This window comes from Carettochelys insculpta, chromosome 3 (assembly GCF_033958435.1).
Source record: "Carettochelys insculpta isolate YL-2023 chromosome 3, ASM3395843v1, whole genome shotgun sequence".
Taxonomy (NCBI): domain Eukaryota; kingdom Metazoa; phylum Chordata; order Testudines; family Carettochelyidae; genus Carettochelys; species Carettochelys insculpta.
Window position 1 is genome coordinate 75,240,353 of NC_134139.1, and position 18,319 is coordinate 75,258,671.

General features: G+C 45.1%; 1 protein-coding gene and 1 non-coding gene across 2 annotated transcripts; both read left to right on the forward strand.

Moving 5' to 3' along the window:
- The first annotated feature begins 1,633 nt into the window (after positions 1-1,633).
- On the forward strand, positions 1,634-16,930 carry TOMM20 (translocase of outer mitochondrial membrane 20). The gene is made up of 5 exons (XM_074990146.1): positions 1,634-1,955; positions 12,310-12,356; positions 14,159-14,240; positions 14,681-14,823; positions 16,530-16,930. Exons 1-5 carry the CDS (start codon positions 1,700-1,702, stop codon positions 16,572-16,574), a joined length of 573 nt encoding a protein of 190 aa, XP_074846247.1. The 5' UTR covers positions 1,634-1,699; the 3' UTR covers positions 16,575-16,930.
- Positions 4,399-4,537, forward strand: LOC142011738 (small nucleolar RNA SNORA14). The gene has a single exon (XR_012645202.1). It is a non-coding gene; the product is annotated as a small nucleolar RNA SNORA14 (small nucleolar RNA).
- Positions 16,931-18,319: the final 1,389 nt, after the last annotated feature.

Below are 18,319 nucleotides of genomic sequence, written 5' to 3' on the forward strand. Positions count from 1 at the left end.
GATTTATCTGATTGATTGATCTATCAATTGATCTGAAGAAGTGTGCCTGTTCCATGAAAGCTCATCACCGAATAAATCATTTTGTTAAAGTGCTACATTTCTGCTGCTTTGTTTGATTGGAGTACAGACTAAACACAGCTACCTCTCTGTTACTATTCAACATTCCTAGAATGTGGTTGCCAGGGTGACTCTGTCTTCATCAGACAGGTAGCCAAGTTAGTCTGTATTTTCAAAAACAACAAGAAGTCCTGTGGCACCTTATTGGCCATCTGACAAAGTGGGTCTTTGCCCATGAAAGCTTATCCTCCAAAATATCTGTTAGTCTATAACCTGCCACAGGACTTCTTGTTTTTATCTCTGTCTTTGTTCAGGCCAGGATGGCCTTCCAGGTGGGTGGGGAGACACTCATGCTACTGGTGTATGCCTAGTTTCCAGATCCAACTTTAGAGCAGTGGTTCTTAGCTGAATATTAGGGCTTGTCTAGGAATTTTACCCTATACCAGGTTTGTGGTGAGCTGAAACCACAACCCAATGTCAAAACAAAAAGCAGTCAAGTAGCACTTTAAAGACTAGCAAAATGGTTTATTAGGTGAGCTTTCGTGGGACCTAATAAACCATTTTGCTAGTCTTTAAAGTGCTACTTGACTGCTTTTTGTTTTGATAGTGTATAGACTAGCAGGGCTTCCTCTTTGTTACTACACAACCCAATGTGTTACTGTTAGCTCATCACTTTCTTGGTTTCTGTCTTGTCAGTATCACCTCGTATCCTGGCTGCAGTGGGAAGACGACTTGGAGAGGCACGGGCTGGCATGCGTGACCCTTTAGAGAATGAGGGTTTTATAATACAAAGAGCCAAACATACTGAAATAATAAAAAAAATCAGATACATAGAACTGAAAGTGGGGGGCAGTGAAGGGAGGGAGGAGGAGGGAGCTAAAATACTTGGTATTACTTAGCTCCCCTCTTCATGGCCCCCCTCAGTCCTCGGTATCTGATTTGCCTGTTTTTGCCTTTTAGGGATGTGTTATAAAACCAACAGCCCTGTACCGGAATAGGCTCAGCTCCGGAGCTGGCGAAGACGGTCTGCCCAAGAAAGCTCGTTACCTAATACACCGCTTTGCTAGTCTCTGAAGTGCTACAGGACGGCTGGTTTGTTTTGTTAGGATACAGACTGACCGGTACCTCTCTGCTGCTTTCCAGAGAGCTGCAGCTGACCTCGGCGGCATGTGGCGGTGGCGCAGGAGCGCTGCTTAGCCCTCTCAGGTCAGGGCAGCGCCTCAGCCCCCGCGGCGCAGGTCATAGGCAGGGCTCCCACTCCGCCGCAAGCAGCTCGGAGCGAGACCTGCCCTGGCGATCGCTAGCTGGGGCTGTCGCCTGCGCATGTGCGGGCCGGAAGCGGGGCTGCGCGCGGGGAAGGCTGAGCCGCGTGCCCACCCCTTTCGCTCTCGGCTGCCGCAGCTTCCTTCAGCCCTGATCCAGCCCAGGTTCTCGCACGTGCGCGCCTCAAAAAGAACCGGCGCAAGGACTGCCGCCATTATTCGCGCATGCGCACTGAGAAGGTCGCGGGGGCCGCCTCGGTCACAGGCAGCGGTCAAACGCGGCGGTTGAAAACCGCAGCGGGCTTGCCACGCATGCGCTGTGGGGAAGCGTCGTTCAGGCAGGATGCAGACAGCTATTCCTGGCGGGGATTGATGACGTGATGCTCGGAAACGGGCCTTTTTCCTCTTCGCCCGCTCCAAGGTGGTGGCTGCCTGGCCGGGAGCGAGCGCTGTGCCGCGCAAGGCAGCGCAGAGCTCGGCTTCGGGGGTTGGTGCATCGGGGCCCTGCCAGGATGATGGTGGGTAAAACCAGCGCCATCGCCGCGGGTCTCTGCGGGGCCCTCTTCATCGGCTACTGCATCTACTTCGACCGCAAGCGGCGGAGCGACCCCAACTTCAAGAACCGGCTGCGGGAGCGTAAGTGTCCCCCCACCTTCCGTCGCCGCGAGGCCTCGTGCGCCTCATTTCCCCCTCCCCCGGCTTTGAGCCGGCGGTTCCTCCCTCCGCTTCTCAGCACGCGCGGGCCGGAGTTCCCCCGCGCGGGGGTCACGGCCACATACACGTGGTTTCTGCTCTTGGCTCCTCCCTCCGTGGAGTCGCACCTTGGCGCCCACCCCGCACTGCGGGGCTGCCGGGCTCTGTTGCATTGCAGCGGGTCTGCTTCCCGGCCTCTGTACCCTTCACGGTGGGTGTTCTCCGCTCTTCCCCTAGTACTTGTGGGTTGGTCGAGCTGCCCGGCTTAACTGAGCGTCCTGTTTGCCCTAAATTGCTGGGAGTGGACGAGGAGCGACGTCTTGTCCTAAAGTAATCGTCTTTTCTCCATTGACTCCACTTTCCTTGAGACAGCCCTTCATAGAACCCTGTTTCCTTGGTTACTGGATGTGCATAGCAAAGTAGGCGAAGCAGCCCCTAACGTGTAGGAGGTGGGAAATCTTTAAGTGCAAAACAGATGCGAGGTTGTCTCAGTATGGGGAGGCAACCAAAAAGAATAGACCTAGGCCGGGGTGTGCAACCAGCATGCTGAGAAGGGCCATTTTTTTTAAATTCGGTTACAAAAGCAACACTTCAGAAGCTGCAATGCATGGGAATACAAGACAGTCCTTAATAAAAAAAATTTCAGACTGTTTTTTGTCACCCTTGTTTTAAGAACACAGCGCACAGTGATTTGTAATGTGATCGTGTAAATAATTAACACTTTTCTGACTCCTAGCAAGTGCCAAGATCAGTCCTGTCTAGTGGCATAGAGTACTAGAAATTGACTGGGGATACGCAGGGAGCATAGAGTATAGAAGGGGGTGAGCAAACATGTTATGTTGGGCCCCACTTTTTGTCCCTGCAATTAGCAGAGCTCCCCCAGCCTATCCAATGCCCTGGAAGTGAGTAGTGGTCTCCTGTAATTTATGTGCCACGCTATCTTGGCAATGGTGGGGGTGAGGAGGGGAGCCCTTGAGGCCACAGGGTGGATTGCACTGTGTCCCCATTATGAAATGTCATGCCCCCTGAGACAGTGCACACCCAACTTTGCACATGTCTGTTAACTGTGCTTGTGCAGCTGCTCAAGAGAAATTCAAATGCTGTCCAGCTGATTATCAGAGCTCCCGCAGCTCGATTTGAGTTTCTGTTGGTGGCACATATATGAATATGTTTCAGTGCACAAAAAAGGTTTATTCTGCAAGTGGATGGAAAACATCTGCTTACTAATGGAAAAGATTAGAGGGAAAATTGCTAATAAGGAATGCTTAATTTGTGGCAGGGCTTGCTAACGGGCACAGGCCTCACCTGCCTGAGCAACAAACTTCCCCTAAACTTTTCTGCTGCTGTTCACTGTGGCTCAGAACCTCTGCTCCACATGCCCCTGCCCTCTCAGCAGGGCACCCTTGGTCACTAGCACTGTAATGACCATCACACAGCCTTGCTCTAAACAAGGGTAACCAGCCATTCCCTCACTGGGACAGGCAGAGTCCATCCTGTTAGCTGTGCTATGCACCACAGCAGCTGTAGCCCTGCCTTTACTCCCCCTTCCCCAGACTAGCCCTGTGCTGACTCCCAAGGAGAGTTCTCTGGCCCCAGAGCTACAGTGTCACCCATGCAGGTGCAGGTAAAATCAATCAGGTGCTGGCCAGACAGCACATGCAGCAGCAGGAGGGGAAGCCAGGGGCACCACCATAGAGGTAAGGCAGGGTAGTGTGTTTTGTCCGTCCCCGTCCCCCCCCCCCCGCTAAGATTTTCAGGGGGACCTGGTGCCCCAGCAGTTCTACGGGGAGGACGAGGGTTCAGTGCTGTACAGTGGGGACTAGATGCAGGAGGCTGATTGCACTGCACCTCCTCTACCAGACTTTTGTGTGTGCACACACACACACACCCATTCCACCAGTGTCCAGAACCGCAGAAGAGTCAGCGTCTGGGCCTGAAAATGACTCCTCAAGAAGCCGCAGGTTGCCATCCCCTGGCCTAGGGCGGTTGCTTTTGCTCATGGTCACTCTTATGATCACCTGAGGTGCACAGTGATTTGTATGAAAGAGATGGGGAATTTCTTTATCCGAAGTTCAGTTGACTCTGCTTATTCTTCTCAGCTACCAGAATATCTGTATTTATCTGACTATTTCTATGGTTTTCATGTGTTGTAATATTTAAATCCTTGAATTGAACTCTTGCCTTTGCGAGAGTACTACTTTTTGTTCAAATATGGCTGCAAATATGGGGGCATCAATGACATTCTATGTTGCATTATTTATATGGTTGCTGTTTTGTGAGGTAAGAGAATAAAACCATATATTTTGATTTTCAAAATTACTAAGAGTCAGATGAGGAGAATAGCAGGACCCAAGCACTCTGAGCTGATCACTTTGCTCTAATTCTACCGCATTCTCAAACCCCTCTGGTCGCTTTATGGTCATAGCTTCCAGAATAAGACTGAATGCGAGAAAAAACTGAAGTTATCCAAAATGTGGAGCTAATTTCTTGTAGCTCTTTGTTATTTCACCTCTTCAACAGAAGTTCAAGTGCTCTAATGTAATTTTTATGTTTTTTAAAGTAAAGATTGTAGTTTTCTGTAAATGCGTTCCAGAAGTTACTTATAAACAGCATCACCATATTTCCCTATGCCAAATACTAGACAGCCTGTGGGAGGGATCATGGTGGCTCCCTGGCTGTGGCTGCCAAGCCAGTGTAGTTCCTGGGCTGCCCCATGCCATGGGGCACCAGAACAGGTCTGCCACCCCATGGGGGAGTTCCTTGGTTGCAGGGGCAGTTGACCTGTGGATGAAGGGTGGGGTGTTTGCCAGTTGCCCCATGCCACTAGGCTGTGGGAATACTGCAGGGATGCTCCCTGGGTCCAGTGGTGGCTGCCCTCTCGGTGCCAGGAATGGGACTGCTGTCTCACCAGGGACCTCCGTGGCTGCCCCATGGCTCCGGGCTCTGAAATGGGGTTGCCACCTTGCAGGGGAACTCCCCCGGCTGTCCCACGCCTCCAAATGCTGGCAAGGGGGCTGCCATCCCACAGGGTACCTCCCCAGCTGCCCCACAGCTCAGAGCATCAGCAATGGGACTGCTGCCCTGCCCGGTGGGGAGGCCTCCCTGGCTGCAAAAGGTGGCTGCCCCATGCCTTGGGGCACTGGTGATAGCTCTCCTTCAGGGCAGCAGCCCCATGTGACTCCCCCATGCTTTGGGGTGCCCGCAGCTGTGCTGCCACCCCACGGGAGAGTTCCCCAGCTGCAGGGGCTCCCTAGCTCTGGAAGTGGCTGCCCCACCATGCAGGGGAGTGGCTACACGGAAGGCTGACCTGTGGCAGGGATTGAGCTACCTCCCCACAGTGGCCTCCCAGAACTGCTGGGGCACCAGGTCCCACTGAAAATCTTGGAGGGGAAGACAAAACGCACTACCCTGCCTTACCTCTATGGTGGTGCTCCTGGCTTCCCCTCCTGCTGCTGCCTCTACTGGCTGGTCAGTAGGTGCTGCACGTGCTGTCTGGCCAGCTCCTGATTGATTTTACCTGCACCTGTGCTGACCTGGGGGAAGTGCAATTCAGCGGGGGGAGTGAATATGGTGGACCCTTGGTTTGCGTGAGTTACTTTCCTGGAAAACTAGGTGTAACTCAAAACTCATGCAAGTGGAGGGGGCAGGGCCAACAGCTCAGTGCCAGCAGCCACTGGGAGAGCAGGGGATCCCCCTCTGAACAGGGAAGAGAGCTGGCAGAGCACTTTGCTCAGCCAGCTGTGCACTGGGATGCTGCTGCTGGGGGAGCGGTGGGGTGGGGATCCCCTTGTTTACAGGGGCCCTGTGTTAAAAGGCGGCTGGCTGGCTGGCTGTGAGCCAGCTCAGCTGCAGCCGCTGCCATGACCACTGTGGGGGATGGGGAGGGGAGGGAGGTGAGCCCCTTGTGAAGGGGGATTGCAACTGGCCTGGGGTACCATCACGAGGGGGGTGTCAGGGGAGCCCCTTGTTAACAGGGATCCCCTGTTAAAAGGCTGCAAAGGTCCACCAGCTCAGCCAGAGGCAGCTGCTGCCGCACAGGAGAGTGGGGAGGAGATCCCCTTGTCAAAAGGGAACAGAGCTGGCACAGCCTGCACCTCCCCTGAGTGCTGTCACCGGGGTGGGGGGTGTTGGGGGAGCCCTTTGTTAACGGGGATCCCACTGGGCCAGCAGGCTGCCATCTGCATTGTTAATTCACCTTAGCTGCTTACGCTGGGGTAGTGCAGTGGTAGCTATACCAGTGTAAAGTTATAGTGTAGATCCCATGTTAGATCCAAGGCACCATTGACTAAAAAGTCCAAAGCCAGCAGTCTTGAAACCTGAACATTTTACCTGATAATGAAATGTAGAGTTTTTTGCTGCCACCTTAACATCCTTTTCTTTTAGTCTTAACTTTGTGTTGGGCTTTCACTGCAGGTCCAATATTTCTTCCCTTTACTTTATGCTTTTATGTAACACAGTCATATGTCCATTTATTTGCTGTGCTCTTGCTGCATTCTCAGCACCCACTCTTTATTTGTGGGACTACAAAAATACTGTCTGCCTACTTTTTCAAAATGTGGCACATAAATTTGGATTTGTTTAAGAAACAAACAAACAAACCTGTTTTCTGACTTCTGTGGGAAAAGTTGACTTTGGAATAAAGCCAGTTTCATACTAATCATGACCTTGTCAGCTATTTTTAAAAGAAGAGTTGGCAGAAATGAGGTTGGCTATTAAAGTGTCCTTGCAGAACTACTAAAAATGCCAGCTGGATGCTGGAGTAATGAAGCTGATAGTGGTTTGACGAGTGTCTCTAATGGACCCACCTGACAAATTTAAGCTCGTAATAGAGATTTAGTTTTATTAGATCAGCTGCCTTTGCGTTCTTTGAGATTCTCTAATGAAATTGTCTACATAAGTGTAAATTATTAATGCTGTTATAAAAAGACTGATATTCTATTGCATTTCCTCTATCTTCACCTTCAATTTCAATGTCATGTAAAGTGCATCAGAGTGCAGAAACTTTCTGGTTCTTCGCATATATTGGGGTGTTCAGGGCTCCTCTTGATTGTACAGCCTTATTGTTACTGAGGGAGAAATTCTCCATTGTGGTGTCCACTTTTCTCTAGTAGTAACCAAGGCAGCTCCGCGAGTGCTAGCAACAGTGTGTATTGGTACAGACACTTCAGAGATATCTACAGTGGTTGACTAAATCTGCTTTGAGAAGAGTTTGACAAAACAGTGATCAAAATGCAGCACCTAGTCTGTATTGGTGTCCCCACCATTTGGAGCTCCGTAATACTAGAGAAATACAATAAAATTTCATGACTACTACTTGTAAGTGCAGTATAAGCATTAAATCTTAAAAATTAGTACAGTCTAAAGATGATAAATATAACTAGGGTTGTAAATTAATCACAGTAAAGTCACATAATTGACTACAAAATTAATCAAAATTAAATTGTGATTAATCATGGTTTTAATCACACCATTCAACAATAGATACCAATTCAGAGTTTTTAACAATTTTGGATATTTTTCTATATTTTCAAATATTGATTTCAGTTGAGGTGCGGAATACAAAGTCTAAGGTACCTATATTGACTTTCTAGAAATAAGAGACTGTATTTTTCAGTTCACCTCATACAAATACTCTAGACTGGCGATATCTTTACTATGAAAGACAGATGTAGATTTCTTTGTTTTCTTCACGGCACTCAAACTATTTTTACATTTCCATAGATGTAGATGAAATAGATCTGTTTGGAAGCATCACATGTAAGTGGATTGCCCATCATTGGGGATACACATGACCATGAATAGTCCAGTACTGAGTGGCGAGGGGGGCAGTACACCAAGATGTCCTTTGGCATATGCCACGGTACCACTAAACTTGGGATGTGACTCTAGTGCTGTGTATGCTTGAGTGAGATGTAAAGCAGGTGTAGGCAGCCCTCAGGTCCATCCCTGGACAGCCTTCCCCAACTACCCTCCTGCTCAGTACCAGCTGTGGGCTGCTCACAGGCTCTTCTACACCCAGCTCCCACTCACCAGGTGGCAGCGGGCAGTGCAAGCGCAGGATGGACTCCAGAGTAGCAGAGGGAAGCCATGCATTCACCACCTGGAGCGAGGGGATAGCTTCCCCTTTTAAAAGCACCTTTTCCCTCTGGCCAGCCCATACTCATGCTGCCACTCACACCTGCTGCCCTGAAGCTGTGGATGAGCTTCACTCTGCCCAGCTTCAGGCTTGTCAGCTTTCCCAGACCAGAAACCTTTGTAGCAAATGCAGTCTAGGAGAGCTGGCAGCACCACGACCCCCACAGCTTCTTCCGGCCCCTCTCCCGGGGGAGATTCTGGTGCTGGGCTGCACAGGATACCAGAACTGGTAAGGACAACTCTGACCTCCAGGCATCTCTGAAATGTGGAGACCCTGTTTCCCTGACCATTCATAGAACTCTTAATTCCCTACTCCCAAAGGAAGAGGAGTAATAATAATACACATGGTTTACCAAAGTCATTGCTACATTTACCGTATAGCACATAAATACGTTGATAGTGAGCACCAGTGTAAATTTATTATCAAAGAAAATATTTAAATTATAGTAAGGAAGACTATTGGAAACAAATAGTTACATATAAAACAAAATTGTAACATTCTTTCTACAGACTAAATTTTAATTCATAGGACCTTCTGTTTCTTACAGGATAGCTTACCTTGACTCCTTTTCCTAGAGTTTTCAACCAGGGTGACAACTTACCTTCACAGACTGAATGAATGCCAGTGTGTGTCTGCACTGCCTAAATAGAACAGACCTTGGTTACTCATCTGAAAATAGCCCTTCATCCCTCTACTACTTCCTCTTGTCAATTTCATTGTGCAGTCTAAGCTCTTCAACTTTTGACTCAGTCTGACAACAGACTTCTATTGTAAGATACACAGTAGTCGAGAAAACCAGTGTTTCCTGCCTCCAGTCTGTAGAAATTTATCTTGGGGTGAGCTGCCTTTTAATCTGCCTTAATTACAAGATCATAATTTTCAGCATATGTACATTTTCCATACAGTATGATGGCTAGTGGGATGCAGGCTTTCATTAGAGGCTTTACGAAAGGGTTGGGTGGTTCTTTTTTTTGTGAGCTTAGATCTGTGTACCACAGTGCCCTTCGACAGCTGGCATCCAGAGGTCCTTGCTTCACAGCTGCTGATTACAAAACAGTTCTGTATGAATGTACATAGTGAAGACAAGGTAGATGGAGTAAGGTCTTATTAGATCAAGTTCTATTGGCAAGAGAGAAGCCTTCAAGTCTGTTAAAGGTACTCAGTATCACAGGTAAGTGGTCTTGAATGAGCCCTTGAAATATGTTAGCTACTTATGGTAAAGTTCCACCTTGAATTTAGCTGTGACTGAGTACAGCTTCCACACCTGAAGATTAACCAGGCTCTGTGTAAAGCTTGTCACTTACTAGCAGGAGTTGATCCAGTAATAGGTATTGCCTCATGCACGTTGTCTCTGTATAAAAGTAGAAGGTCAAAATGAGCATTTGGGTTTCTTTGTTAACCCCAAACTCTCCTTTAGAACTTAACTTCCTATAGGAAATAATATTTTGTTTTTTAGAATGGCTAGAAACTTTCATTCCTGTTCAAGTTTGCATGCTGCTCTCTTGACAAAACAGGCACCTGGAAGCACAGCAGACAGGGCTGCCATTGTTCTGGATGCCCTGTCTGTCTAGAGAAGGCCCCCCAGAGCGTCCACGCAGCTTTGTCAACAGAACCTTTCGACAAAAGGCGCTCTTCCTCATCTGGGAGAGGCAGAAGGTTGTCAGCGGAAGTGCCAACTTTTGTCAACAGGCTGTCAACAAAATGCATTTTGTGTGTGTGGATGTTCCACCAGCTTTGTCCACAAAACTCGCTAGTGTAGCCGTAGCCGAAGTGATTAACCCTAGAAATAACTCTTTTGTAATTGCTGTGCTCCTGCTGAATGCACTTAAGCTGCTGCGTATATTCTCTTTGAGGGTAGAGACCTATTAAATGTTTTTCTTGATGATCTTAAGTTTGCCTTTTAACATTGCTTTTCTTGTAAATCACGAGTCTGAGGCTAATGCTAAACTTGCATGTGCAAATCATGGAAAACTGGGGATTAACTGGGAGAACAGTTTCTCAAGCAGAAATTGTCTTGAGTAGTAGACTTAGACAGTTTTTTATAATGCACTGCAGTTTAATATTGCAGATATTTTCTACTTTTATTTCTCCATTTGCAGTAGTGTATAGTGGTCTAAAAAGTGTTATGGAAATTTAGGAATCAGGATAATATTGCGGGGTGTCGTTTTGATAGAAGTTGAAATTTATAAATCTTTCATAAACAATGTACATTTCCAGTTCTTACATTAAACTGTCAACTAGTGCAGGGAGTTGCAGATGTTTTCATAGTGTGGGCCATCTACCATTCCAAACATACTTTTGAACATTAGAAGAATTGTTTACATGTATTATAATGTGCCGTATCGGCAACTTTTTGTCAACCGCGAATTACTATGAAATGATAGTACTATCTAATCCACTTAAGGCCTGATTTCCACTTGTAAAATTTTTCAGTGTTACTCTTTCAGTAAAGGGTGGGAACACAGTTATAATTATACCTTTTCCAATTCAGGAATAGCTATTTTAGTAGAAAGCATATTTATGCCCATAACTGCACTGACTTGTGCTGTTTTTTCCTGTCTTTGCCATACTGGCATAGTGGTACAATTTACTAGTGCTGACAAGTCCTAAATCTTCTCCTTTATTCTTATGCTAACTGATCTTGTAAACATCTGTTCTTTTTAGTTGCTTAGACTCTGTTTGGTTTAACATTTGGGGTTTTCTTGTCATACTCACTTGAGCCTGTTTCACTAGCTTGCCTACCCTTAACTCTTATCTGTTAGGCTGTGTCAACGCTACCAAGTTGTTTTTGGAAAATCCAGCCCTTTTTCGAAAGAACACACAGAGCGTCCACACACAAAATACACTCTTTCAATCCCAAATCGAAAGAATGTGACTTTTCTTCCAGAAGCCCTCTTCCGCTCCCAGATCAGGAAGAGGGCTTCCTTTTGAAAGCTTCTTTTGGAAAAAAAGCGTGTGTAAATGCTCCACAGCTGTTTTTTTTTTTTTTTTTTCAAAAAAGTAGTCCTCATGGCGCCAGATTTTTTGTACCCTGGCCTGTTCTATCAAAAGAGACAGGGGCTGTGCGGATGCTGTCTTTTGAAAGAGCAGATCTATCTTTCGATTTGGTTTTGTGCGTGTGGACGCACTCTCTCGAAAGCAGTTCTTTGGAAGATCATCTTTTGAAAGATTGCTGTCATGTAGGCATGGCCTTATAGGGGGCTGTTTGCTAGCTGTGTTTTCTCCAGTGGGCCCTCTTCAGCACACGAACTATGCCCAAGTGCATATCCAAATGGCTGTTCACTGAGGGAACTTGACTCAAGCTTCAGCTGGCTTGATTTGCAGACCAAACTTTTGTGCTCTTTCGGAAGACGAGGATGTATATAAAGCCCCTAACACAGTAATTCTGTGTTGCTCATTCTTTGCTCTCTTCTTTAGCCAGGCATGCATGGAGTAGGAGTTACCAGCTCTATGCTTTCTGTTGTAACAGTGTACTCAGTGGGAGAAGAACCAATCCTTTTTCTGAGACTATGGACCCAATGCCTTCCTTAATGCCTCTGGTGGTGGTAGGGCATGGATGGCCATTAAAACATAACTGCTATGTCTACACTAGCCCCAAACTTCGAAATGGCCATGTAAATACATATTCAGCGCCTCATTAGCATGCGGGTGGCTGCGGCACTTCGAAATTCCTATGAGCTGATGGGAATAAGGGGACTTCACAGTAGGCAGGGTCCTTTCAAAAAGGAGCCCCGTCTGGATGAGCCGCATGGCGGTGAGCCGCATCAATTTCGAAGTGCCGCGGCCGCCCACGTGCTAATGAGGTGCTGAATATGTATTTCAGCGCTTCATTAGTAAACTTCGAAATGGCCATTTCGAAGTTTGGGGCTAGTGTAGACACAGCCAACATGTCTGTTTCCAAGGAGGGAGAACTGTGCAGACTATAATTCAGCTTAAGAATGCAGCAACTTGTTTACTAAAGGATTTTTCAGTTGCTGTCTGTGTAGTACGTTTATTGATATTCTGCTGTGGGCCTGGGTTGCATCCTTCAGCCTTCATCCATGAGTATTTAGTGCGTGTAATTATCAGTTCCTTATTTTGAAATAAACTTTGGCCCATTCAGTGTTTTTAAAACGAAAACTACCTTGCATTAAAAATTAAACCCGTGATGTTTATCTACAGGAAGGAGGAAACAGAAGCTTGCCAAAGAGAGAGCAGGACTATCTAAGGTAACACTCTTCATTTCTGTAGCTCTAATCTGAAAAATCTCATTCATCTCAGATTGAATTGTAAGCATGATCTGTTCAAACGGTGCTGTTTGCTTCCAGTTTTAACAACCCTATTGCAATATGCACTCTTTTATTTTTCAGTGTCCATAAATAACCATTGTGTTCTCTCTTGCTTAACTGGCTAATATTGGGAGCAGTAGTGGTCTTCCAGCTATTTGATTTCAGGGGGAGCTGAGATGAGGCATGACCAGACCACCAGATGCTTTTGAATGGCCCCTGCAATCTTTTTATTTACTTATTTTATTTTCTCTGGAGTCTGGACTTTGACTGTACCTTGACCAAGAAATTTAGACCTTGATAAAGATAATTGACTATCCCTGGTGTAAAGGTTACCAGATCAGTCAAATGCGTCCTGTACGTTGACTTTGGAATACCTGGAGTGTGAAGTCTCTAGCTGCAGCTTTAGATTTGCTAACATGTTTACTTACTGTTAGTGAGCCCCTGCTGAGTGATGTGGAAAACAGTGTATCTGATCCAAAATGAGAAACATTCACTAAGAATTAATAATGTATTTGTCATAAAGCGTTTTGAAATTAAAACTTTTAAATAATCAATTATTTCCTTTCAATCAACTTGACTGTATGAGTTTAAAGAACACACCTCAAGTGGGGTAAATGTAGTGATGTCCTGAGGAGGATATCGTTCATGTCTGAGATTTAGAAACATTTATCTAAATCAGGGGGCTCCCAAAGTTTTTGGCATCACACCTCCTCCTCTAGATTTTTGAGAAACCTCATGCTCCCCACCTCTTCTTTACCATTGTCCAACCCCCCTTGACAAACAATTCAATTTGTAATTTAAAATAAACACAAACTTAAAATAAAAACATTAATTAAAATTAAAAATACGCACAAATAGCTTTTCTTGGCCCCTTTCAGGTGCCTAGTGCAGCCCAGCTGCCTGAGCCCCGTGCCAGCCTCCAGAACTGCCTGCGCCAGCTGCCTGCCTGGCCCTGCGCCACCAGAGCTTTGCATCTGAGCTGACCAAACCCTGCTCTGCCAGAGCCCTGCACTGTGGGAGCCAGCTGCCCAAGCCCCAAAAGCCTCAGGCCAGCCACCCAAGATGCACTGCTGGGGCCAGCTGCCCAAGCCCTGTGCTGCAGGGTCCAGCCGCCACAGCCACCCGCGCAAGCCGCAGGGCAGCCCCCCCACCCCTGTGCTGCCAGGGCCAGATGCCCGCCCAAGCTGCCTGAGCCCCATACTGTTGGGGACAGCTGCGCAAGCTGTGAGCTGCCTGTCCAAGCCCCTCTCCTCCCCCAAAGCCAGGCATCACCAGGCCCCCCATTCTTACCCATCACTACCCCCCCAGCCCTCCATCTAACCCCATCCTCCTCCTCCTCCTCCCCCAAACCACACTCACTCACTTATGCAGGAAGCAGCTAGCTCCATGTGGAACTTCACTGGCTGCCTGCTTTTTATAGTGGCTGCCCTGGGTTGCCCATGTAAAATGGCAGGGGCTGAAGGCCAGAAGTGAAGGCTGGCTTTTTCTTGGGGTAGGACGAATGACCGGGGCGGGAGGGCTGGGTTGCCTTGTGTCCCCCTGGAATTTCTTCATGCCCCTCAGTTTGGGAAGCCATGATCTAAATCTTTAACTTAGCAAGCAGTTCTGAGCAACTGCTTTTTAAAAGTCTTTGCAGTGTTCCTCTACAAATGTATAGATATTTACTTCTGTTTTAACTTATGGCTCCTTTGTGTTTTATGTATTAATGGATTCCTTTGAGACCTTTCTTTTTTGTATTACAGTTACCTGATTTAAAAGATGCTGAAGCTGTGCAAAAGTTCTTCCTTGAAGAGATACAGCTTGGCGAGGAATTACTAGCACAAGGTGACTGCTGAAAAAAATCTCTTAAGATGGGAAGCTACGAAAGGAATTGCTTTCCAGTATAGCAGGGACAAGTGTTGTCCTGACATAGAAGCATTAACAATGTTTTGGAGAACGTTGACATGCCATATTTTTTAATTGTGCAACAATTGTATTAACCAGATGTAGGTCAAAATGCCTTTTGGCTGATATTTTAGGTTAGCAAAAATTAGGGGGGGTTCAAATTCTAAAGAAGTTAATCCTCAGAAATGAAAGTTTAAGGTTACTTTATCTGGCTGGATAAAGACAGTTTTTAGTTGGAAAGATTTGATGTGATGGTGAGAGGGTAATGCTTACCATCTACTTTGTAGATATTGTGAAGTAGCTAATGTAATTGAAAGTCAAACAATGCAATATAATGCGCCAAAGGCGAAATTTTTGAAGTGAAACCTTATGTCTCATAGGTGACTATGAGAAGGGTGTTGACCACTTGACAAATGCCATTGCTGTGTGTGGCCAGCCACAGCAGTTATTACAAGTCTTACAGCAGACTCTTCCACCACCAGTGTTTCAGATGCTTCTGACTAAGCTCCCAACGATTAGTCAGGTATGTAATACTTTCCTCTGCCCTTCCCCCGTATTGGGGATTGGAAATAATGGAACTAATCTTCACCAAAGTTATCTAGAAGTTGGTCTTCTTGGAGGGCAGCTATTTTCCTGGTACTACTGGGAAGCCACAATTCAACGTGTATGTGATATTTGTTTTTTCCACTGAAGTTTTCAAAAGGACTATAAGAAGCACTGTGTTCATAGATTAAAATTAATTGTAAATTGAAAAGCAAGTTTAACTCAATAGTTACTTATTGAATCACCATTTCTGTGCATCAGCAGCTCTGAATCCGTAGTATCCACTCCGGTTCTGATGCCTTTAAGCAAATCCCTTTCACCACATGTGGGGAACAAAGGATAGGTAGGTGGTGGGGCTTGCCTTGTGATGTGCTTTTAATTTGTATATTCTAGGTGATATAAAAAATGAGGAACAAAAAGAATTTTTACACCAAATCAAAATAACAAGCCATTACTAGTGTTTCTAAGTCATCTGTGTAAGTCTTCTCAGAGCTAGGCATTCTGGGTGCATCACACTGGAACTGAAGTTGACAGTTGTCTTTTGAAGATCTTTTTTTCCTAAAAATTGGTGGTTTTTTTTTTTTTTTTTTTTTTTTTGAAAGCTTGTTAGTCATACATCATTAATAAAACAGAGCTGAAAATACCACTGTTTTGCCAAGTGACAGGAATAAGTCCTGTGATGTTAGAAATATGGAATTTATTTTCTTATTGTAATGAAAGGCTCGTGTAGCTCTTGGAAATAGAACATAGCTTTTTAAATAACTTGCAGGTCAGGTTAGTGTACTGATTTGTGTACATTGCTCACAGTAAGCTCTGCAAAACTCAGCTTGTGAATTTTGTATATATATTAAAAATTGCACTTTGAATAATTGTGAGTAATGGGGTTAAATGTTCCAACTCTCAACACCGAAAAGAGGAATACATCTTAATTACCATCTTAATCATTCCTAATCACTATCGGAACTAGTCAAGCTCCCTAAAAGTGTAAAACCTAGCACTTCAAATTTCATTGCAAAGGGAGTTTTGATTCTATGTGTTTTAAGCCCCTGAAAAAGACAGATTAATAAAGGAACTACTCCACATTAACACTGCATATTGCTCCTAAATACAGTCTAAATGAGCTGACATACAACATGAACCTCTAGTTTTCAGGTCTCAGGTTTAACATAAAAGGTGTTTAGACTATGAATTTTTAATGCTTTCATTTTTTCAGTTTACATAACTGACAACAAAAATTGTCCCCCTCTGAAATTTAGAAAATTGTTGCTACAAGAAGTTCAGTTCATATATCTTGGATTGTTAAATATCTAAAACTTGTAGCTCTAGTTTTAAAACATTCTTCTTGAATACTGTGTTAGGAATAAAAGTCCTTGTCTGCTCTACATTGATGCTAATCACATGCTGCTCCTTGGAAGAATGAGGGTTTGGCTGAATATCTTTGACTAGCTCTCCTTCTGCTGTCATGCAGTGGTGTGTGTGTTGTCTTCCAGCTTGTATGTGACTGCATTTCAGTGCTGAATCTAATTTCTAAAATAGTTTGAGACCAGGAACAGCAGTCACTCTTTCACTAAAGAACAGTGACAGTACATATGTGTGATTAGTGCATCAACTCTGTCCAATATATATCTGATCAATTTTTAATTAGTTTTTTCATTTGAGTCACTTTTTTTTTTTTTTTTTTTACAGAGAATTGTAAATGCACAGTGCTTAGCTGAAGATGATGTGGAATGAGAAATCGCACCACAATGGGGGAAAATATTTTCTTATCCCAGAAGATGAGCATCAGTGATGAGATAAAAGGATCAAATATGGTAGTTAAAGAACTATAAACCACACTGAAATCTACCAAAGTTAAAATTAACTTTGTAGGTGGGTTTGGCAGGATTTTATTTATTATCCTAGTGAAAAGTGTATTTTGATAAAGAAAAAAATCATTTTATAAATACACTGAGATAAAGGTATCACTGTCTTCATTTAATACTAATATGCAGTTGTAATGTTGTACATATAAACACAGAAAGCTACTACATATTAAATACCCAATTGCTCATTTTTGAAAATGTTAAGGCAATAAAGAGATATCTGTGCTTGTGTGCCCATTTGGTTATTACCTGGTTTTTGAAAAAAAGTTTATTGGGGTTACAGACTGTGGTGCAAACATTGCTTATAACTTTAACCCTTACAGATTACCAAGAACAGAACTTATTCTAAATGTCCTGGCTGGTCTTAAAAAGGCAGTCATGCTTTTTAATAAACACCTGGAAAACCTGGGTGTCTTACTGATTAGAAATATAGTTAAAAACAAAAAACAAACAAAAAAAAAACCCCAACAAACTAGCCATGTTATAATCTGTTAAAAGCAATACAGCAAATCTAAAAACCACTCTTTACTATCACCCCTCTTTTGCATTTTTGAAGAGTTCGCCTGGCTGGTAAGATGCAATATCTGTACAGATGCATAACTGTTCTTGTTGAAAATGTGGCTAACTGTGGGTGCTGCAGGAGTGACACAGTTTGAGATGGAGTCCTGAACAAGCTGCAAGGACGTGAGAGTATTTAGAAGTTGGAATCCATTATGCTAGGATGGACAGCACTTCAGTCACACTTGTAGGGTTTGGAAGACTAGAATAGTCACTGCCAGTTATTGGCAAACAGACTAATTCAGTTGTTGGCGTAAGTAACGAACAAAATGAATAAGTAAGATAATATCCATAAGCTCAGTTAGCAAAAGCTCAATACATCTATAAACAGTTTGACATTCAGTGCAGGGGAAGAGCTCACACAGTTGTGTTTAAACAGATTTTGGTTTTCGTTCATTGCTTGTGAAAAAGGGACTGTGCAGGACCAGAGAACAGTCCAGAGCTGTTAGGGGCTGTCACCCCCACCCTGCATTTTCAAGGGTGCCATAGGGGCCACCACTTCCTGCAGCTCCCCTTAGCCAGGAACAGCAAACTGGGACCAATGGAAGCTGTGGGCGGCTGTACCTATAGACACAGGTAAATTAAAGCATCTGGCCAGTGGGCTACTTATTACCCATCTCCAGGTTATTGCCTGCCTTGCTCCACAAGGGTTGAGGTAGTTTACTGCCCAGTAGTACAGGACCCGGTCAATTACGTGCTTCCCCATCTAACTGACCAGGCCCTGCGCTACTGGGTAATAGATTACCTTAGTGCAGATGGACCAGTAGACTATTTAGTGCAGATGGAGCCTGGACCTTACAAGCCAAGAAGCTCTTACTTTCCATTTTCTGTTTGTCGATCACATAACAGCATCTACAAGACCAGTTCCACTGGCTCCCAGAAAGAAAAAGGCTGCAGGCCTATGTAGAAGGCCTCTGTCATCTCCACTATCAAGCTTATGGTTCTTCAGTAAGAAGGCTAAATCTAGGATTACCTGAGCAAACACTAGCTTTCCACAGTGAGAGCTGGAAGAACATGACTTCCCTATGTGTGATAGAGCATCCTTGGTCCCTGTGT

What these genes read in the sequence shown, in the direction of transcription:
- TOMM20 (XM_074990146.1), top strand. Translation starts at nt 1,700, where the DNA reads ATGCTCGGAAACGGGCCTTTTTCCTCTTCGCCCGCTCCAAGGTGGTGG. An exon ending in CAAGAACCGGCTGCGGGAGC is followed by an intron (nt 1,956 to 12,309) that starts GTAAGTGTCCCC and finishes GTTTATCTACAG; the next exon opens with GAAGGAGGAAACAGAAGCTT. An exon ending in AGAGAGCAGGACTATCTAAG is followed by an intron (nt 12,357 to 14,158) that starts GTAACACTCTTC and finishes TTTGTATTACAG; the next exon opens with TTACCTGATTTAAAAGATGC.